Below are 22,833 nucleotides of genomic sequence, written 5' to 3'. Positions count from 1 at the left end.
GTCACTATGTAGCCCAGGTTGGCCTGAAAACTTTCTATCCTCCTACCTCAGCTTTCTGAGTGCTGGGATTATAGGTATGTGTCACCATGCCCTGCTAAGATTTCTTTTCTTTTCTCTTTATGAGTATGCTGCAGCTGTTTTCAGACACACCAGAAAAGGGCATCTGATCCCATTGCAGATGGTTGTGAGCCACCAATGTGGTTGCTGGGACTTGAACTCAGGACCTCTAGGAAGAGCAGTCAGTGCTCTTAACCACTGAGCCATCTCTGTAGCCCAAGATTTCTCTTTGTTGCTCACATATATAAATATATTTATGGATATATAAGGATATGATGATGTAATGTTTTCATATACACATATAACTTTTGAAATATATCTAAATACATATTGATATTTTGTATTATAAATGATCTGCATATTATGCGTATAATTTTATCTCTCTCTGTGTATGTGATTTTTTTTTTTGTGTGGGATTTTGTGCTGGAATTATAGGTGCACACCAGTTTGAGAAAGGGCTCTTTGCTCCCCGCAGTTAGGCTCCGTATTGTTGTCTGGGTGCATAATGCCGTCTATGGCAGTCCAGAAGAACCCGTGCAGAGGGCACAGCATCACCCATACTGAAGTCTCTTCTCATTTTGCAGGTCCATCCCGAGAATGAAGACTGGACTTGCTTTGAACAGTCCGCCTCTCTGGATGTCCGCTCTTTCTTTGGCTTTGAGAGCACCTTGGAGAAGATCGCCATGAAGCAGTACACTGCCAATGTCAAGAGGGTGAGGGCAGCAGCGAGGCCCCATTCACTGCTGACACGAGGCGACAGCCCCGGCTTTCCTGACTTTCCCGAGCCTCAGTTTTCTTGTTTTAAAAAACGAACTCTGATGACTGCATCAGTGAGGCCACCAATGGGAAGAGCTGGCCTATTGTGGGGACATCTTGACATTGTCCCAGGACTCCAAGATGCTTTGGCAAGTTTAAGTCTGGGCTACAGAGAGAGTTCAAGGCCAGCCTAAACAACTCAGTGAGGCAAACAGCTGGAGGCAGAGATCAGTGGTGGAGCACTTGCCTGTCATGCATGAGGCCCTGGCTTAAACTCCCAGGACCAGATCTGGGAGTGTCACTGAGGCCAGGGCTTTGGTTTTAATGATAGAATAACAGCCTAGAATCCCCCAGTGAGGGGTGGAGGGTGTGGCTCAAATAGCCCCCGCCTAGAATGCCTCAGTGGGGCATTGGAGGTGTGGCTGGGTGGTAGAGCACCTGCCTAGCATATGGGAGACCTTGGGTTCCACTCCCAACACCACAAAGTCACTTGGTTCAATGGCCTTAGGTTCCAGGTCAGAGAGAGAGAGAGTGGGCCTGTTCACCAGATAAACAGTCTGCTTTTGGTGACATACTTTACCCGATGCATTACCAACATAAAACTGAGCTCGCTGCTTTTGCTCTGTGTTTAGTCTTTTTCCTCTCTGTTCCTCCTGGCCACGTTTTGTAACAGCCAAAAGTCAGGGCCGGGACCTGAGCATGCGCGGTTGATTCCTCAGTGCTGGTGTGGTGACCTTGCGGCGCTGCCTGTTTGTGACATCTTTTTGGGTCTGTTGCTTCCAGGGGAAGGAGGTGATTGAACACTATCTGAGCGAGCTCATTTCCCAGGGGGCATCCCACATTCCCCGCTGGACACCAGCCCCAGTCCGGGAGGCGGATGTCCGCAGCCAGCTTGTGTGCCCGTGCCCTAGCTCCCTGGAGACCGATGGCCCCAGTGATGCCCCAGCCCCTGCTTCTGAGATGGCTACGGCTGATGGTAGGTGATCGCAGAGAGCCAGTATCCAAGTGTGTGCCCTCGCCTCTGGCTCCAGGAAGCCTGCCACACTGCCAAGCTCCCTGAGAAGGGGGAGAGGTGCTGCACGGTGCCAGTGCTGGGGACAGTCTGGCACCCACTCAGCCTCCTCCCCCTGCTTCTCAGAGCTGATCTATTTCTAGCCCAGGAACTGACCTCTGGTGGTTTTAAGATATTTTTAATTGCACGAGTAATGCAAGATCATGGTAGAGAAATATCTAAACGAAGATGAGAAGGGGAAGTAACGGCTGGAGACGGCCTCAGTCAATAAAGTGCTTGCCTTGCAGACCCGAATGGAGTCTCCCAGAGCCCACACCAGACGCCAGGAGACATGGTGGCACTCACTGTAATCTTAGCACTAGAGAGGTGCCAGCTGAGTCTAATTGATCCTAACGGGAGAGCCCTAGGCCAGTGAGAGATTCTGCTTCAAATAGAGCCAGGTAGATGGTACGTGAGGACCAAACCTAAAGATGGCCCCTGCATACACACACGCACAAAGAGAAAAGGATGAAGATTCCGTCCCTCTTCCTAGAGCCGTCGATCGTTTTGTGTCTCACGAAGGGGCAGATGGTACAAGAGAGCACACTCCCACACACACACATATGTGCGCACGCACACTCACACTTGGAGAGTGTGGAGTAGGTGGGAGCGTGCCCTGTATCCCGTCTGTACCCTACCATCTCTCACTAATGTTGCAAGAACACCACGTGTATCCTTGCCCTTCATGGTACAATGTCAACGCTTGGAGCCTTACTTCCTGAGGTTGGCTCATTGTTATCCATATGTTTGAGGCTGAGGCGGGCCCTGTGTTTGATAGGCAGCTGGGGATGACCTTGAATTTAAAACCTCCTGATTTCCCATCTCACATGCTGGAATTGCAGGCATGTGCCACCACAATGCTGGCAATTTTAGTCTCCTTCAAAAGTTCATACAAATCACATAGTATGTAAAGTCATATAATATGTGAGTGTGTCTCAGAGCTCATTGTAGAAGCCAGAAGATCCATGGCTTGGCATCGGGCCTCTCTATGTTAGCTCAGGCTACCCTTGAATTTGAGGTCCTCCTGAGTTTTGGGATTACTAAATACTTCTATGATCTTTAAAGCTTTTCTAAATTATATTTTTATTTATTTGTGTGTGGTGTGGTGTGTGTGTGTGTGTGTCACAGCTCATATGTAGAGACCAGAAGACATTTGTGGGAGTCATTTCTTTCCTTCTACTGTGTGTGTTTTGGGGATCCGACTCAGGCCATCAGGTTTGGTAGTAAATACCTTTACCTAAGGCCATCACATGAACCCCCGAGGAGTTTGTTTGTTTTAAAACGGGTCTCAAGTGGCCCAGGGTTACCATGCTATGGAGCTGAGGATGATGGTGAGTGAACTCCTGGCCCTTCTGCCTTCTCCTCCCCAGTGTGGGATTAATAAGTGTGTATCACCATGCCTGTCTTAGGTATACATGTACGTGTGTGTGTGTGTGTGTGTGTGTGTGTATGTGCATATGTATGTGTTATTAAATAACGTGATATGTCTTATCACTCAAGGAATGAAAAAGTGGTTTCACTATTATACACAGAACAGGATTGTTTTATTGGTTTTTGGTTTGTTTGTTTTTTGAGACAGAGTCTTACCATGTGATTTTGGCTGACCTAAAACCTGCTTTGTAGACCAGGCTGACCTCCACTTCACGGAGATCATCCTGCGTCTGCCTTGCTTGGCCTTACTTATTCATTTTTGAGATAAATTTATTTTAATATATTTTATCACGTAGCCCAGACCGATCTTTAACTCCTAATACTCCTGTCTCCACCTCCCAGGTGCTGAATTTATAGGTGTGTACCACTAGGCCCAGGGACAGTTCAGTCTATTGATATAGAACGTGCTCACAGTATGAGGTTAAAACAAAAATACAGGCTGGAGAGTTGGCAGCCTTCAGACCCTCATCCCACAGTGAGGAACATCCCACATCTGAGGCCTGGAGGGAGACCTCCGCCCGAGGGAACGCTGTTGCCAAACCCTGACCAGGAACCGCGTTCCAGACCTCTGACAGCTGGCAGCTACAGAAGGCCACAGAGTGTAGGCCATGTGGTAAAGACCTATGTCACCAGATGTGGTGACTGGTTCTATGTCACCTTGACACAAGCTAGAGTCATCTGAAAGGAGGAACCTCAACTGAGAAAATGTCTCCTCTACAGGGTCTGGATGCCGGTCATTGTCTCAGTGAGTGGTTGATACGGAGGGCCCAGCTCACTATGGGTGGTGCCATCCTGGCGGTTCTGGGTTCTATAAGAAAGCAGGCTGAGCAAGCCATGGGGTGTAAGCCAGTAAGCAGCACCCCTCCATGGCCTCTGCCTCTGCCTCCAAGTTCCTGCCTTGTCTGAGTTCCTGTCCTGACTTCCTTCAGTAAGAAACAGTGATACAGAAATGTAAACCAATAAACCCTTGCCTCCCAGGTTGCCTTGGTGACGGTGTTTCATCACAGCAATAGTAACCCTGGCTAAGGTAGCAGATATGGTAGCACATGCCTGTGGTCTAGCACTCAGGAGGTGTAGGCAGGAAGTTCATGAGCATCAAGGACAACCTCTGCTTTATGGTGTATTTGAGTCTAGCCTGGGGTACATGAGACCCTGTTCCCAAACAAAATAAAACACACGAACAAACGACAAAGGACAAAACAAAGGAAAACAGTGGGAGACGGAGGATGGCCCCTTGCTTCCTCTACCCTGAAATCCCTATTTTTCTTTCTCAGGGGACAAGTTGGATGCAGACTACATTGAGAGGTGCCTGGGCCATCTCAGTCCCATGCAGGAGAGTTGCCTGGTCCAGCTTCGGCGCTGGTTACAGGAGACCCACAAAGGCAAGGTGGGTGTGGGCCTCCCACTTAAATGACAGGAGTCAGCCTAGGGCAGTGGGGAGGGAAGAAAACAAGTTTGTGCCATCAGTGATGCTAAGAACCCAGGGTTTGCTTCCTTTGTTTTTACATCTGTCCTGTCTGTCTTTTACACACAGGGAGGCCACCACCCTTCTGCTAGTGATGTTTGGGGTCGGGAAGTTCTTTGTGGTAGTGTTTATTCTGTATATTGTAAGATGCAGGTAGCACCCCTAGTCTCCAATCGGGAGATGCCAGTACCTTACCCCATCCAGATATGACAACTCAAAATGGCCCTTAGCATGTACATATGTCCCTGGGGACATGTGTGTGCACGTGCACGCACTCACATGCAGTTGACAATCAATGCTATATGGTACCATGCTCTGTTCTTTTCTAAGAGACGTATATATGACTTAAGGGTGATGGTTGATAGCCCTGGCCACTTGGATGTGCACCACATACCTCAGTCCCAAGCAGACTCTCGTCCGTTCTACCGAGTCAGAACTTCTTGCTTAGGCACAGATTGCGTACATTTGCCTCCCTGGCCCTGGGGCCAGACAAGCGAGTTGTTCGGTGTTGGCCCATAGCGTAACTCATCACTTCTATTTCTGCAAATGTAAAATGTAAAAAATAGTGTGGGCCACAAACACCGAGCCCCAGCAAATGGTTAAGGTGGAATCTGTTGCAAAGAAAGAACCCCAGGAAAGGCAGCTTGCAATAGAACTGGCTTTGCACCAATTGTATATTAGGAAAGGAGGAGGAGAAAGCAAAGTGGGGAGAGGAAGGGGAGAGGAGGGAGGGGGAGGAGGTGCTACCCCAAGGAAAGATACTATTTTTAGGACAAACAGGGAGGGATGCTAGGCAGCCACACTGCACAGCTGTTAGCCACAGCCCTCCCCTTGGTCTCTCTGCTTTGGGCTACTTTCCCCAGCTGTTTTGAAGGCTAGGAAAGATGAGGTAAGAGGCTCTCTGCTTTAGACTACCTTCCCCGACTGTTTTTTCACTTGAGGTAAGAGGCCCATTTCTGTCACTTTATCTCAGCGGTTGGAAACGCCACTCTGTGTTCTTCTCTGTTTCCTGTTTCTCAGATCCCCAAAGATGAGCACATCCTGCGCTTCTTGAGGGCTCGCGACTTCCACCTGGACAAGGCCCGGGATATGTTGTGCCAGTCCTTGAGCTGGCGGAAGCAGCACCAGGTGGATCTCCTTCTGCAGACCTGGCGGCCCCCCGCCCCGCTGCAGGAGTTCTATGCTGGAGGTTGGCACTACCAGGATATAGGTGCGTCCCATACCTGAGCCACGCACGTGTGAGTGCCAAGGGTGCTCTCTAAATGAAGCAGCCCAGACTGACACCTCAGATTCCCTTCTAGCTCTCTGGAGCATTGGAGTTACCTGCGATGTGTTACCCAGGTGGAATAGGCATAGATTTTTGGTTTGGGAGGACGTTTCTGCTCCCGGAATCACCACACATAGTCTCACTGATAAGGTATTGATTTACTTAGGCAGCCTTAGCGAACCAGGTACTAAAACAACAGATGCCAGCCTGGAGGCTGGAAACGTGAGACTCAGGAGGCAGCAGGACTTGGGATGGGGTGTTGCTTCGCTTGCACAAAGCCTTGAGTCTGTTCCTCAGCCCTTAACACATCTGGTTTTTGTGGTATGCATCTGCCTTAGTTAGGTTTTTTATTGCTGTGAAGAGACACCATGACCAAGGCAACTCTTAGGAAGGAAAATATTTAACTGTGGCTAGCTTACACTTTCAGAGGTTCAGTCCATCATCATCATGGCAGGAAGCATGGCAGAGTGCAGGCTGACACGGTGCTGGAGGAGGAGCTGAGAGCTCTATATCTTACTGTATAGTCAGCGTGCCATGCTGTGTGTAGCTTGAGCATAGGAGACTTCAAAGCCCTCCTCCACAGCGACAGATTTCCTGTAACAAGGCCACACCCACTCTGACAAGGCCGCACCCACTCTGACAAGGCCACACCCACTCTGACAAGGCTACACCTCCTAATAGTGCCACTCTATGGCCAAGCGTTCAAAACCATGAATCTACGGGAGCCGAACCCATTCGAGCCACCACAGCATCTGAAATCCTAACACTCGGGAGGTGCAGGCAGGAGGATCACAAGTTCAAGGTTAATCTCAGCTATAAAATGAATTCAAAGCTAGCCCGGGTTAGAGATTCTGTCATTCATAAAACAAACAGACCGAGTCAGGAAGCCCTAGGAGAGCCCTACACCTCCTCTTCCAGCTTTTGATGGCCCCTGAGTTTGTGGCTGTTATCATTCTCAGTTTCTGCTCCTACTCAGCATACGTGGTTTTCCCTGTGGGTATCTTCACCACCTCTTAGGAGCTCTGGGTTGTTTAGAACCCACCCCACCTCCGTCCTGATGTCATTGGGAGATCCTTAGTTGACAATGGCAGCTCCAGTAACAAGGTTCTGGGGGTCATAAGGTTTTCGGAGACAGCATTCTTTCCACCGTAGGTTTCCTTAAAGAGTATAGAGCCATGAGGCCAAATCACAGCTGCGCTCGTTAAGGTCTCTTATGAAAACCGGTGCCCTCTGAAGGGACAGTGTGCTCTCTTAACCACTTGAGCCAACTCTCTAGCTCCTGATCTTCCAATTCTCATTGGTTATTTTGCTGTTTAAAAATGGCTGCTCAGGCTGGGGATTTAGCTCAGTGGTAGAGCGCTTACCTAGGAAGCGCAAGGCCCTGGGTTCGGTCCCCAGCTCCGGAAAAAAAAAAAAAAAGAACCAAAAAAAAAAAAAAAAAAAGAATACAAAAATGGCTGCTCAGTGTGGTGCCTAGTCACTCAGGCCTGACATCCCAACCCCCTGGGAGGCTGAGGCGGGTTCAAGGCTGGCCTGTGAACTTACGAGACAAAATGAAAAGAGACTTGGAGATGTGGCTCAGCGGTAGGTCACCTGCCTGTGTGAGGTGCTAAGCCTTAGTGCTACAAGTGGGGCAGACAGCAAAAGAGAATAGTTGGCTTTGCAGGGCTGAAGCACAGGCTCCTTTGTGCAGGGCCTTCTGTAGAAGACATGTGTGCCCAGTACGTTTCTTCGTCTGAGTTACAGTTCTTCTGGCTTTGAGGTCAAGGTTGGTGAGTCCGCAGTCTTTATTGTGCCGTGAAATACAGCAAGAAAGGCCATCTTGTGATAATGACCCAAAAAATGTGCCCGGATATGGCAACGGGACCAACTCCGTGTCCATAGATGCCATGGCTGAGTGTTCACTAGCTCAGGGTTCCAGTTCCCAGAGCACAGCTCTCGAGAATAAACAGAGCCAACCGTGTTAGCAGTCCTTAAAGATAGCTGGCCGTGTTGACAGTCCTTCATGCTCCTCCAATGTGCTGGTTGGAGGAAAGCCAGGGGCAGAATGTGCACTCTCTGAATTTCCTCGTGACATCGCTCATATCATCTTTAAAAACTTATTTTTTAAATTGAAAATGGTTTGAGCGCATGCATGAGTGTGGAGATAGGAAGACAACCTTCTTGTTTGAGGCATGTGTCTCACTGAACCTGGAACTCATGGATTAGAGGAGACAAGGCTGAATGACCAGAAGCCCTAGGGACCCTACTGTCTGTGAGTCCCCAGCACTGGTATTACAACTACACGCCACCAAGCTGGCCTTGAACTTACAGAGAGCCGCCTGTCTCTGCCTCCTGCTGGGGCTAAAGGTGTGTACCTCTGCTCACCTGCACCTCTAGTCCTGGCTCTGACTGGCTTCAAAAAACATGGCATGGCTCAGTGGTTAAGAGCACTGACTGCTCTTCCAGAAGTCCGGGGTTCAATTCCCAGCAACCACATGGTGGGTCACAACTTTCTGTAATGGGATCTGATGCCCTCTTCTGGTGTGTCTGAAGACAGCTACAGTGCACTCGAATGAATAAAATAAATAAGTAAATCTTAAATTTAAAAAGGGGATCTGGGGATAAGACTCATTTCTTCACACTTGCATAGCAAGTGCTTTACTGACAGCAATCTCCCTAAACATTAGAAGAAAAAAGAAAAGAAAAAAAAATAAGTGAACTACTGATTTCAGTTTTAGGTAGAGGTAGCAAGATGGTGCAGGTGTCCCCGCATCCCTACTCAGGCTCTCCCCTCTGTTTTTGAATGTGTTTCTGTGTTCAGTTTTCCTAAGGGGTGGTGGCTAAGTGCTCTCAGAAGCAGGCACAGTTAGGTGCATTGTCCCTCGGTGAACCCCCAGTATGACCTCTGCTCCTAGGTGGAGAGTTATGTTCGTAGGCACCAGCTTTGACTGGTTCCAGTTGTCAATAACCCCCTAAAAGATATCTCTTCTCTTTCCTGGGCTTTGCCCACGCACAAAGATGGCCGCCCCCTCTACATCCTGCGTCTGGGACAGATGGACACCAAAGGCCTGATGAAGGCAGTGGGAGAGGAAGCTTTGCTGCAGCATGTGAGTCAGGGGCGGAGTCTGGGTCATGTGGGCGGAGCAGCATAGTCAGCTGTAGTCCTTAACGTGCCTGCCTTCTAGGTTCTTTCTGTCAACGAGGAAGGACAGAAGAGATGCGAAGGAAACACGAGACAATTTGGCCGTCCCATCAGGCAAGAACACGAATTGGGGGCAAAACCCCCAAAGAATGCTAATTAACGTTTACTGCTTACTGCGCATGTGCGTGGCCAGGTGGCTGAGTGGGCGCTGTGGGACCGCGTTCTCCTTAGTTCTTACAATGATCCTGTGGGGGTAGGGCCCCTTTCCTGGTTTTTTTTCTTGTGGAGTCACTGCGAGTCTGGCTGAGCTAATCTGAGATGGTCCCTACTAGTTCCACCCCAACTACATAGGCTCCGCCCCTTTGCTTCCTCAGGCCAGCCTTCTTCCACAGCTCTGATGTGCCCTGTGTTCTCTAGTGACCCACGTTCTCCCTCTTCTTCCTTCACATTTCTATTCCTGTGAAAGTGTCCCATGTCCCATGCTTCCAGCCCTGCTTTCCTGTACCCTCTGCTCTGTCCCAGGTGTCTGGGAGGGTGCTAGAGGCCAAGGGACGTGGCAGAATCAGGTAGAGCCCCAGTCTTGTGTCTGTCACAGCTCCTGGACCTGCTTGCTGGACCTAGAGGGCCTCAACATGAGGCATCTATGGCGACCTGGGGTGAAAGCCCTGCTGAGGATGATCGAGGTGGTGGAGGACAATTACCCCGAGACTCTGGGCAGGTTGCTCATCGTGCGTGCGCCCCGTGTCTTCCCGGTGCTGTGGACGCTGGTGAGAACCAGATCGGGGCGGGGCCGCTGAAGGGGTGAACTTTTTAACCTGAAAGATCCTGAACCCACAGATCGGTGGGGATGATGCGGATCCAAGGTTATCGGGATCTCCTTCCTGAGAGATGGAAATGTAACTGGGTTATGATAGAGGCTTTAGGACATGTTCGAATGGTCCAAAGCCTGTGAATTCTGCACTTAAATTTCATGGGTTTGTGCATAGGTGTGTGTTCACTTGGGCTTATGTGCATGTCAGGCACCTGTGCATATATGTGCACTTGTGTGGCAGTCAGAGGTCAGAGGTCAACATTGGATGTGCTTCCTCAGGAGCTTCCCACTTTTTTATTTTTATACTTTATATTTTATATTTATATGTATATTATATTTATATATATTTCCCACTTTATTTTAATATTTTTATATTTTCCCTAAACCCGGAGCTCACTCATTAGGCTAGGTTACCTGGCCAGAGAGTCCCAGAGGCTCACCTGTTGCTCCTGCTCTCTTGCCCTGGGGTTACAAAATGGGTACCACTAAGTCCAGCTCTTTTTTTTTTTTTTTTTTTTTTTTTTGAATGTTCTGGGCATCTAAATTCAGTTCTTCGTGATTACTTGCCAAGCACTTTACTGACCCAGCCATGTCACCAGGCTGAATTAGGCACTTTAAAATGATCAATTTGGGGCTGGAGAGATGGCTCAGTGGTTAAGAGCACTGACTGCTCTTCCAGAGGTCCTGAGTTCAATTCCCAGCAACCACATGGTGGCTCACAACCATCTGTAATGGGATCTGATGCCCTCTTCTGGGGTGTCTGAAGACAGTAACAGTGACATATATAAAAAATAAATAAATCTTTTTTTTTAAAGATGAAGTCAACCGGATGTAGTGGCATACACCTTTAAGCCCAGCATTCAGGAGACAGAGGCAGGAGGATTTCTGTGAGTTCTAGGTCAGTCAGATCTATATATTGAGTTCCAGGCCAGCTAAGTCTACATACCGACCTTGCATACATACATACCTTGCATTAAACTAAAAATCAAGTCAGGGCTGGTGGCAGGGCTCAGCAGCTAAGAGGGCCTGTGGCCAAGCTTGATGACCTTAGTTCAATCCCTAGGACACACTCAATGGATTCATAGAGCAGAGAACCATGGGAAAAAAAGAGAAAAAGAACTCCCAAAAGTTGTCCTCTGATTTCCACAAATGCACACCCCAAAATAAATACAAGTAAAATAATTTTCTTAAAGATCAATTCTGGCAACGTGCCTTTAATCCCAGCATTCAGGAAGCAGAGGCTGACAGATCTCTGAGTTAGAGGCTAGCCTGGTCTACAGAGTGAGTTCTAGGACAGTTAAAACTACACACAGGAAACTCTGTCTGAAAAAACAAAAACAAAACAAACAAACAAACAAACAAAAGAGCTAGGTCTGCTGGTGCACACCTGTAGTCACAGCACTTGGGAAGCTGAGGGGGAAGATCCTGAGTTTCATGATGGTCCACAGAGTGAAACCCTTCCCAAAAACAAAACAGAAAAGCCCAAACCAAAGGTCAATAAATATATTCAACCAATCAGAAATAAAAAAAAAAAAAAACAAAACCAACCATTAAAGTGGCCAGATCTCTGCTCTATGAATCCCATTGAATAAACTCGAAATGTCTTGCCCATGCTCCTGCCCCCAGGTCAGCCCCTTCATCAACGAGAACACCAGGCGGAAGTTCCTCATCTACAGTGGCAGCAATTATCAGGGCCCTGGCGGCCTAGTGGACTATCTGGACAAGGACGTGATCCCCGACTTCCTGGGAGGAGAGAGCGTGGTGAGGCTGGCAGCCGGTCTTGGGTTCCAGAAGGGAGTGGGGCAGAACAGAAGCCTGGCAACCCAGACTCCGGGGGTCAGGAAGCTGATGAACAGTGCCTTAGGTGTTCCCCTCCTACTCTCACAGTGGGGAGACGCTGGCTTTAAGTGGGGACAGGGTTGGCTGTAGAAGCTTCTCCAGAAGGGATGACATCGCTTGAGGTGAGCCTTCCTTTGGTTCTTTCAAAGGCAGTGAGGGCTGGAGGTGGTGCAGATTTAAGAGTATTGTTGGGGCTGAAGCGATGTTTCTGCAGCTAAGGGCTCTGGCTGCTTTGTTTTTCCCGAGCACCTGGGTTTGATTCCCAGCCCCTACATGGTGGTTCATAACTAGCTAACTCCAGTCCCGTGGAGTCCAGTGCCCTCTCCTGGCTTCCATAGGTACTGCATGCACGTGGTACATAAACATGCATGCAGGCAAAACACTCATCCACGTAAAAAAAAATGTTAAAAAGTTTCAAAATGCTGTGTACACTCCTAGTAGGCTTGTGCCATTTGTTGGTAAAGTGGTTTTCTTAGAAACTCTGCCCAGCTCGATTGTGTTCTCTCTTCTGATACAGATGTCTGGTTTCTTTTTGGTCCAGTTTACTAAAGGACAATGGGCAAGGATCTTGCTCTGTTATTCCCTCTACCCTTTTGTTTTCAAAGTGAACCAAGAAAAACTGTTGTATGTGGATGCTTGGAGTCTGAGGCTTGGTCACCTAGGGCCTCTTTGGCTTGGAGATACGTATAGAACCAGACAGGCCCTCACTGAGGAACTACATCTAGACAGACAGTATGAAAAGGGTTCAGGGTACAAAGGTCTACACACACACACACACACACACACACACACACACACACACACACACACACAAATATGAACACACATGAGCTCACGTACGCACAAACATGCACACATGAGCAAGCACATGCACACATGTACATATACACGAGCACACACACATATGCACATGCACACACAGAAATACAAACACACATGCAAGCTCACACACATATACATGTGCATACACATGCACACACACATGCATATATGCATGCACACGTGCAAGGCACACCACAGTGTGCATATGGTCAGAGAAAAACCTATAGGACTCACTCTCTTCAACATGTGGGTTCCAAGGATGAAAGTCAGGTCTTTAGACTTGGTGGCAAGTGCCCTTACCCACTGAACCTTGTCACAAGACTCTGTTTTGCTTTTGAGAAGGTCTTACTGTTTAGCCCAGGTTGGCCTAGAACTCAGGATCCTCTGTCCTCAACCTCCTGAATGCTGGGATTATAGGCTGTACCATCACACTTGACTCATAGTTTTGTGTCCTGATCAGCCATGTTCACCTGTGTGATCTTGGAAAAGTAGTGCCAGTGTTCAGCTCAATTGGAGTCACTATCCTAAGCTGTTTCAGGGCTCACAGGACACCTAATGAGAGGCCAGAGGGGCCTTGGCAACCCTGACCTGACAACCTTTTTTGCCTTTGAAACCTCCCCTCAGTGTAACGTTCCAGAAGGAGGGATGGTCCCCAAGTCCCTCTATCTGACAGAGGAGGAGCAGGAGCAGGCTGATCAGCTACGGCAGTGGAGTGAGACCTACCATTCAGCCAGCGTGCTTCGTGGAAGCCCCCATGAGGTACCTGCCACCTGACCTGAGAGGGCACGGGCGGGGTGGTATCATGTTCCTTCAGACTGGGCATGGGGTGATTCCAGTCACTCAGTTTCAATTCTAGCCAAGAAGCTCTGGGACGTGATGTTTGCAGAATCCCTGGGTGACCTCACACTCCAGGCACCTGCAGTTCATCCTAGGTGACCAGGCCTTTCAGTAAGAGGCAGGGTTCTGGGCAGAGGGGACAGTGGGAGTCTTAGCAGCTCGTCCTGACCACGGGGAGACTGCTAAATGATCAGTGCTGAGACAGCACCCTGACCTTGGGGCTCTCCCACCTCTTCTCCCATGATGCAGGTTGCCATGGAGATACCAGAAGGGGAGTCAGTCATCACCTGGGACTTTGATATCCTCAGAGGGGATGTGGTGTTCAGTCTGTATCATGCAAAACAGGCACCCAAGCTCAGTCCCCAGGAGCCTGGGGTTAGAGCCAGTGGACAGCTGATCGACAAGAACTGGATCCTGGGGGTGGATTATAGCCGAGTAGAGGCACCCCTTATCTGCCGGGAAGGGCAGAGCATTCAGGTATGGGGCCGTGGGCTTTTCTTACTAACAGCATGGGGTATCAAGTCCCATCCTCAGGCTTCTGAGGAGACAGCTGAAGACAAAGTGGGTGTGCTCCCAGCCTCTGGAACCCTTTGTGTGATCAGAGTCCCCCCACTGCAGAAGGCTACATGGAGGGAGCATAGGGTACTAAGCTAAGAGGCAGTAGAGGCCTGGGGAAGCTCTTGGAGCCTCAGTTTCTCCATGGGGAAAAGGAATCATTAAAGGGCATAATCTAAATGTGCAAACAGACTTGGGTTTGATCCTCAGAACCTGAGGGGAAAAAGACATGTGGGAGGGGACACACACACACACACACACACACACACACACACACGTATGTGGGGGCCCCAAATGACTACCACTGGTGCTGTTTAAATCAAAGTTCCTCTTCTCTAAATTCAGGAGGGCTACAGGTCCAAAGCTGAGGAGCCTGCAGGGGTTTCCTAAGGATCCAGGGAGTTCCCTTCTTGCCCTTTTGTTGGGTCTTTGCCTCTGGACATATAACTGCAGTCCCCACCCTGACCTTATATGGCTCTGTCCTCCACGTCTGTTTTGTGCCTCAAAGTCCCCTCCCCCTCTCCTCTAAGGATAGCAGTAGTTGTGTTCAAGATTCACCCTGAATCTTTAGCTGAAAAGTGGGAGAAATATCCAAATAAGATTATCTTCTGAGGTTCTGGATGGATATGGATTTTGGGGGACACTGTTGAGCCCATGTCATCACCCCGTGGTGGGTGGAGGCTCCCCCCACCCTTCCCCATATGAGTTCATTACAGAAGAGGGTTTTGAGGGTGGCTGGGCTGGGAGAGGTGGGAGCTGATGCTCTAGGTGAACGGGATGGGGAAAACTAAGCTGGGGAAGCAGGGCATGTCACGGGGCTGGGGGGGTGGGGAGTTCTGGAGCAGGAAGGCAAGTGGTAAGGTCTGGAGGTCAGCAGCCAGATCCAGCACCACAAGACCTTGGCCTTAGAACCACCCCCAGTCTGAAGTTCTGACTGTAGGGCTGCAAATCCACATCTCCTGTCTCTCAGGACTCTGGCATGCGGGTTTCCACAGGAGGCTAGAAACCATGGGGCTAGGAGCAGAGTTTGGATGTGTAACTGGGTTTGGAGCCACCTTTCTCACCCCTCCAACTCCCCATGCGGCCAGTGTTACAGGTGGAATATTACACCTCTGCACACATACATACACACTCTCAGGCATACAAACGTACATATGCACATGCACACATACATTTACACATAAACATATACATACTTACACATAAATGCACACCTGCACATGTATGTACACACACACACTGAAACACACACATCTACACATATGTACACAAATTTATACACATACATATATATACATTTACATATAAACACTCACATGCATATATATATATGGATTTCCTGGGATATCCAAAGGGCCCACATAGAAAGGAACTTGTCTCCCGACAAGAAAATCCATGAAGGGTCAACCTCCCATCCCAGTTCCAGGAGAACCCAACTCCCCGTCTGGTCCTTAGGAGTTCCCAGCCCGTCAAACCATCTTTAGGAAGACCCAGCCCCCAAGGTCATCCCCAGTAGGATCCGGCTCTCTTCTGTTCTGTCCCCAGGGTGACTCAATGCCCTATCTTGTTCCCAGGGGAACCCATCTCTCCATTCCTTCCCCAGGAGGAGATGGTCTTACTGTGGTTCTGTGTTTCAGGGTTCCCATGTTACTCAGTGGCCTGGCGTCTACCTGCTCCAGTGGCAGATTCACAGTCCCCCCGAGAGCGTGGCCTGCAGTCTCCCGGGTGTGGATGACGTCCTGACAGCTCTGCACAGCCCTGGCCCCAAGTGCAAGCTGCTATACTACTGTGAAGTGCTAGCATCTGAAGACTTCAGGTGGGAGAGGCCTCCACCAGCACTGGAGGTGTGGCTATGTCTGTGACTGCTGATGTTTCTGCAGTGGCATGGGGTCAGCTTCTCCTGGGGTGGACATCAACAGCCCTCTGTAGGAACTCAGAGGGGTCCCTTCGCTCAAGCTGGGCCAGTGGTGACACCTGCCTTTAATCCCAGCACTCAGGAGGCAGAGGCAGGAGGATCTCTGAGTCTGAAGCCACCCTGGCCTACAGAGAGAGTTCCAGGACAGCCAGGGCCAAACAGACAATCAAAACAGAGAGAGAGAGAGAGAGAGAGAGAGAGAGAGAGAGAGAGAGAGAGAGAGAGAGAGAGAGAGAGAAGCTCAAATGCTGAACCTTCACTGTTTTTACCTGCAGGGCCTCCCTCCCTCCAAGGGTCTCTGTGCCCTGGGCCAGGGGGGAGGAGAAGGGGCCTTGTCACATGGACCGTCCTTCAGTCCTGGAATTCCTCAGAGTTTGCAAGTACTCTAACCTAGAGCAGTGCCTTACAGAGAACTGTCAATATGTTGCTACTTTAAGAGGTCTTCCTCAGCTTCCCAGCTACCTTGTCTCTAAGGAGACACATCAGTTTGCCCCTCTGAGATTTACAAAGCCCAACCGTTAAGTGGGAACCAATGAGGATATGGTTCACGGGGCACACAGTAGGCCCTCAGAAACGAAGCAGGCAGCCCCGAGGTGAAGCAGGCAAGGCCTTTGATTTCTTCCCAGCTCTTGTAACTATTCATTAGCTTCGAGTCAGGGACTTGAGAAATATAGGTTGGCTTGGGCTCATGACGTGGCAGAGCAAGATCTTGGTCTCCTTCTCCCTAGCACGGGGATCACAAGTGTGTGCACCACCATCCCTGGCCTTATTTGGCGGCAGGATCAAACCGGGCTTTCATACATGCCAGACACTTTACCAATGGAACTACACTCAGCCCTTTCATTTTACATGCAAACCATTAAGCAATACAGATGGTAGCTAGCACAGGCCTGTAATCCTTGCACTCCAGAGGCTGAGACAGGAGGATCCCAAACTTGAGGCCAGTCGGGGCTAAATAATAAGAAGCTATCTCAGAAAACTCTAAGAAAGTTCTCTCAGGCCGGCTCTGATCTGACACCTGGAACCGGTTTAATCAGATAGAAGATGCCTCCTGGTAGCCAAGGCTGGCCTGGAGCTCACAATCCCCCTGCTTCCACTTCTTGAGTGCTGGGCTTGAAGACTTGCGCTGCTGACCGCTGGGGGCCTGGCTGGGCCATGGGGGACTGGGTGTAAGGAGTTGGTAGCTCATTTTTGCTCACTATGGCGTCACTGGCTTTTCCCTCTGTGCTGGTTTGCCCCTGGTGGAGGTTAGTGCCTTGAGGAAGGAGCCCTGGGGCCTCATTTGCAGTATAAACAGCTTTTGCCAGGAAGATAACTTAAGTTGTACACATGCTTGTTCCCCAGGGGCTCCATGTCCAGCCTGGAATCCTGTGCCAGCCGCTTCTCTCAGCTCAGCGCCACCACCACCTCCTCCTCCTCTGGCCAGTCCCACAGTGGCTCGATGGTGTCCAGATAGCTGGCTGGGGACCTGCTGGCAGCCTGGGAGCTTCTGGCATCAGGCAGTGTTGAGAACGAGAACGAAGCCCATCTAGACACGCGGGACCCTGTTGGATGCAGATGGTGCGGTGCCACACCTAGGGTGTGGTGACTCCACGGCAGGGACCCAGCTCGCTACCCGTGTGCAGAGGGAGCTTCGCTTCATGGCCTTTGAGGGGACAAAGGCAGACAGACCTTTTATTTCTGACTTTCTTTTAAAAGCCGAGACCTCCTGGATGCTCTACCTCCTGTCCCCTGGAGTTTAGGATGGGACCAGGGCTGGGGTTCCTCTCACCACGTGCTGTGGCTTCCTCCTCAGGGAGGCCTATTCTACCACAGGATCATCACTGTTTGGTGCCAGGAAAGTGCACAAGGGAATGTCTCTTCCCAAAGTTCCAGGCCATTCAGAAGCTCTCCTCAGCCTGCTGGGGCCTGGGTCCATTCTGAACCAATCACAGTTGCAGGGAGAGTGAAGGAGCACGTGACTGCCGGCAGGGTCATGTGTCTAATCTGGACCAATCACTGTGATTTGGGTGCAGTGTAGTGATTGGCCAGCTTGGATTATGGGCCATTTCTGGGGCCAATCACGTGGTCTGGAAAGGGCAAAGTAGGTAGAAGGACTACTGGGGGATGGGTGACTGGGTAGATGGTCACCTTAGAATTCTTTATTTAGCTGTTTGTGACTGAGCACTGTCCAAGGAGCTATGATGGAGAGTCAGGACTCTGCTATGGACTGTAGTTCCGTTTTCTCCTTTGTGGAGCACTCAACCTTGACCACCCCTGACTTGAGGAACATCTGGAAGCCCAGGGCTTCTGCCCAGTTCCAGGCAGTGATGGGCTGATGGGGGTGACTCCAGACATTCTTGTCTCCCTCCAGAGGTCTCTTGCTGAGCCGCTGCTCCCTTAAGCCCCCCCCCCCTTTTTTTTTTAAACTAGAAACTCTTATCTCTGAGAGGCGGGCATTCCTGGTCAGTCCAGGAGAACTTAGTTCTGGGGTGATTGGAATCAGAGACTCAATGTGATATGCTGGGGTGGAGATGGTGTCTCTACCCTGGAGTTGCTCTGACTCAGGGACTTTCTCCAAGGCTGACATGACTTTCCCAAACGCCCCATGGGAGAGTAGTGGGCCTTCTTGGAGACCAAGGACTTATCTCTCTTCATTTCCTGGATCCACAAAAGGTGAGAAGTCACTGTTTGGTGACTTTTGGCCAGTTTCAGCCTTCCTTTGGCGTTTTGCCTAGACAGTGGTTTAAAACCTGAGGCATACATAGCATGTAGAAATCAGGATTTCTGGTTTTCCTTAGCCTGCACTGGTCTCCGCCCCTACCAACCAGCACGAAAATGACCTTCGTTATTTTGATTACTATTATTATTATTGTTAATTATTTGCTGCTGCAGTGCTGAGGCTCAAACCCAGGCCTTGTTCATCTAGGCAATCACTACCACTGAGCCACACTCGAGGCCCGTTTCTGTGGTGATTGTTTTTGGTTTTGTTTTGACTGGTTTCATGTATCCTGACCTTGAACTCTAAGTAAGGCTAAGGATGACCTTAAGCTCCTGATCCTTCCGCTTCTGCCTCTAAAATTTCGAGATCTCTCATGTGTGCCAGCATACCTATCATATGCAGTGCTGGTTCCGTTCATGCTGGGTGAGCATTCTATCACCACACCTCATTTGCAGCCCATCTCCGCTACCTTTAAATGTTCTTCTAATCTGACTCTCAAACCACAGCTTGACTCTAGAAGTGCTCTGGGAAGAAGCTGTCTGGTGGCCTCTGCGTATTTGTCCTCCAGACACTTTGAAGAACAGAGTGCAACAGGTTCCCTGAGGGTCTTTCTCTCTCTCACCACCCCCAGCTAACACCATTTCATCAAGGGGAAGGTCTTGGTCCTTATTTGGGGTGGCAGAAAGGGGTCTTGCTGCAGGTATGGCTGGCCTCAGCAGGGTTCTCAGCTGCACTCAGGTCTCTTGATTCAACATCTCTTCGCACACTTGCCTCATGCCCTCTCCCTGCTGAGAGGCTGTAACAGCATCTCCAGAACTACTCACAGGGTCCCAGACTCTAAGGGAAAGATGACCCGAACTACAGTCTCCTAAAACCTTCTGACTGGCCCCGCTCAAAGCACTTCCCAGCAAGGTCTGGGAAGTAAGAAGTCCTTCTGGAAGAGTTCTGGGTCATAACAGGAACAGATGCCTGTGGTGGCATTCACCGTTGGCACTTGGGAAAGCCAGCAACTAAAACTAGCCCAAGGGTGCCGGGGAGATGATTCAGGTGGTGAAATGGCTGTGGCACAAACATGACAGTCCGAGTTTGACTCCCCAGAAGCCATGTAAAAAGCCAGATGCAGCGATGCACCCTGTAATCTCAGTGCTGGGTGGAGACAGGAGGATGCCTGGAGCTCACCGACTGGTATAGTTGAACTGGTGAGCTCCAGGTTCAATGAGAGACCCCGTCTCAGAAAACTAAACTAGAGAGCAAATGAAGCCACTCATCATTAATCTTTGGCCTCACAGCAATATGACTGTAGTCTTGAGACCCCAGCCTTTCTTTTACTAGCTGTGAAACCTTGTGTAGGTGACTTGACTTCTCTGTGCCTCAGTTTCCTCATCTGTAAAATGGGGACAGCAGTGCCTACCTCACCAGGTGACAGTGGGACAAGGGAGCACTGGAAAGGCCTCCACATACAGAAAGCACTCAGGGAGAGCACTGTTGGAATCGGGGGCGTGCAAAGAGGCCAGTGCTTTTCTACCCTGGAATCCCGTGACATTTCCTTTAACTCTGAAAAACTAATCATTCTTCAAGAACCACGTCGTCCTTTTCATTGAGCTGGAGAAACAGGTGTCTGCTCAATTCTGAGATCTGAAAGAAGCATTAAACACTTTACCTTTGAATATCTGTCTGCTGTCAACTTCCTAGAGCTGTCCCGGGCTAGTTCCAGAATTTCTCAGCTGCAGCCAGGTGTGGGAGGGCACACCTATAATCCCAGCTCTTGTGTGTATAGAACCTCAAAAGTCAGTTCAAGACACCCCCAGGCCAAGTTCTCAGCACTAAGGAGATTTGCTTCCCCACAGGGTCAGGGGGCAGGGATAAGGGACAGAGACAGGAAATAGAAATAGAGAACAAGGTAAGGGAACAAAGGAGTGGAAGAAAAGGAGCAAGGAAGAGGGGAAGGGGTGTTTGTCCTGTGGGGACAAAGGACTGCCTCTGGACAGGTGTAGCCCATAGAAAACTGTGGTTCATGAAGGTAAAATGGGAAACCCCAGGTTAGGATGAGGTGTTTCATTTTTATTGGGTATGTTAATTAGGTGAGCCAAAGGGGGCTTTTGATTGCTGGACTTCAATGCTTTGATAGCTGAACCTTGGTGGTCAGCCTCAGGAGGAAGAGGTCAAATGAGGGAATGAACCTCTGCGGCTAGCTTCAGGAATGTGATCTAATGGTTAGCAAGGCAGAGGGAATGGGGGGGGGAGGGCAAGGCCTGCCAGAGCCCTGTTTGCCTTGCTGGGCTGGCCAGAGTCCCATCACTGGGAGGTGGAGGCAGGAGGATCATCACGGGTTTGAGGACAGTCTGGTCTGTGTAGTGAATTCCAGGCCAGTTTGGGTTGCAATTCGAGGCCCTGTTGTACACACACACACACACACACACACACACACACACACACACCACAAACAAAACCAAACAGAGAATTTCCCAGCTGGTTTTTCTGAGGGCCGAGCCACAGCTGATCTTTCTGCCTCAGAAAGAGCCCAAGGCTCAGCCTTGTCCCCTCAGGGCTAAGCAGGGGTGCTGGTAACTGTGGAGTTCCTGTGCTGGGGCTGTCCTGTGGAAGGGCAGAAGGTGATTGGTTCCTCTTCTTAGCATTTGAGCATTGCAGCTCAAGCAGGCCTGGAATTCACTACTCAGCTGCTGCCAGTCAGGCATTAACTCACCTGTTCATTCACTCATTCATATTCATCCACTCATGCATGCATGCATGCATTCATTCATTCACCCATTCATTAATTCATTCACTCATTCACTCACCCATTCATTCATATTCATTCATTCACTCACCCACCCATTCATTCATTCACTCACCCACCCATTCATTCATTCACTCACCCACTCATTCATTCATTACTCACTCATTCATTCACACATTCATCCACCCATTCATTAATTCATTCACTCACCCATTCATTCATTCACTCATTCTTCATTCACTTATTCACTCACTGCTGTTCACCCATGAATTTTTCTGCAGCCAGGGAGAAAGGTATACCAGAGGAAGACAGATCCCAAGAGGGCATGGGCTGGGTTCAAGGATGAGCTTCTGGTCCTGCTGACATCTTTCTCAGCCCTTGACCCTCCCCTGAGGCAAAACCTGCTCCAGTCCCTTTGTGGCCCTGAGCTACTTCTGGAGTTCTACCTATGGGACATCAGGGAACTGTCTTGGCAGAAGCAGCCAGTGTGGGAGTTTGGACAGGGTTTTGGTGGCAGGTACCACAGCTGCCAGGAGTTGAGGGTGGGTTGCCAGGGAGACAGGTGGCTGGGGATGACTACTCTCCAGCTGTTCTAGAACATTCTGGATCTACCAAGATGTTTCCCAGGAAACGCAGTGTGAAATCCTAGGGCTATTTTCTGGATTTCAGATTTTTCCCAAGACATGAATTCCTTTGAGAACCTATATAAGCCACAGACTGGGTTTAATTTCCATAGCATTGTTTTAGATCTGGAAATTGGCCTTGGGCAGTGCCAATGTGACAGGGTGCCTTCCCTTTTGTCCTCTACCAGCATTTTCTGGGGCTACCTCCTACACAAACCACTTGCCTAGGCTCTGCTGGGGTGGGCCAGCTACACACAGGGCTGTGACAAGGAGAAACAGTACTGAGCCAGGCACGGTGGTGCTATAATCCTAGTACTCGGGAGGCTGTGAGTTTGAAGCCAGCCTGGGCTTCATATCAGGACACTATATAAACAACAAAGAAACAAAAATCCAGGCACAGTGGTCCACCAAGAAGGAGAAGCATTGAGAGTTCAAGGCCAACCCGGGCTACACTGCAATTTCTGTGCCAGCCAGACCTTGTCTCTACGAAACAAAATTTAAAAGTGGGATTAGCAGGTTGGGTAGACAAAGACAGAACTCTTCAGTAAATTAAAAGGTATTTTGCAGGGCCTCAGGGAGGTTCACATGGCTTAGTTTGTCCAAGATATTTAACCATGGCTCCAGAGTGTGCCAGGACAGGCCCTTTTCACGCCCTCCTGTGTTCCTCTGGGTCTGTATCTACCTAGCTGCCGCTTGCGGTCCTGTGGTAGTGGTAGAAGCTTAGCTGCCAGCACATGGTGTTGCGTGTAGCTCTGGCCTCCTCGCCTAAGCTCCAGGAACGGACTGTGCTACCAGCCTCCGCCCAGAGAATATTGGATCGGAGGATGTAAAAAACAGACACA

At 49.7% G+C, this 22,833-nt stretch overlaps 1 protein-coding gene across 2 annotated transcripts in view; it reads left to right on the top strand.

Annotated features, from left to right (window-relative positions):
- The window catches only part of Sec14l5 (SEC14-like lipid binding 5), a 41,224-nt gene extending 20,926 nt beyond the window's left edge, over nt 1-20,298 (top strand). The window contains exons 5-16 of one of the 2 annotated variants that reach the window (XM_087570129.1): nt 642-770; nt 1,597-1,789; nt 4,570-4,682; nt 5,781-5,970; nt 9,028-9,116; nt 9,195-9,265; nt 9,747-9,918; nt 11,589-11,723; nt 13,248-13,382; nt 13,710-13,937; nt 15,653-15,859; nt 17,275-20,298. In XM_087570129.1, coding sequence (XP_087426255.1) covers nt 642-770; nt 1,597-1,789; nt 4,570-4,682; nt 5,781-5,970; nt 9,028-9,116; nt 9,195-9,265; nt 9,747-9,918; nt 11,589-11,723; nt 13,248-13,382; nt 13,710-13,937; nt 15,653-15,859; nt 17,275-17,439 — 1,827 coding nt within the window. In that variant the 3' untranslated portion in view covers nt 17,440-20,298. 2 annotated transcript variants of the gene reach the window in all.
- The last annotated feature ends 2,535 nt before the right edge of the window (nt 20,299-22,833 follow it).

This window comes from Rattus norvegicus, chromosome 10, assembly GCF_021556685.1.
Source record: "Rattus norvegicus strain SHRSP/BbbUtx chromosome 10, alternate assembly SHRSP_T2T, whole genome shotgun sequence".
In the NCBI taxonomy this organism is placed as follows: Eukaryota; Metazoa; Chordata; class Mammalia; order Rodentia; family Muridae; genus Rattus; species Rattus norvegicus.
Note: the sequence above shows the minus strand (reverse complement) of the source record. Positions and strands in the feature narration are given on the sequence as shown.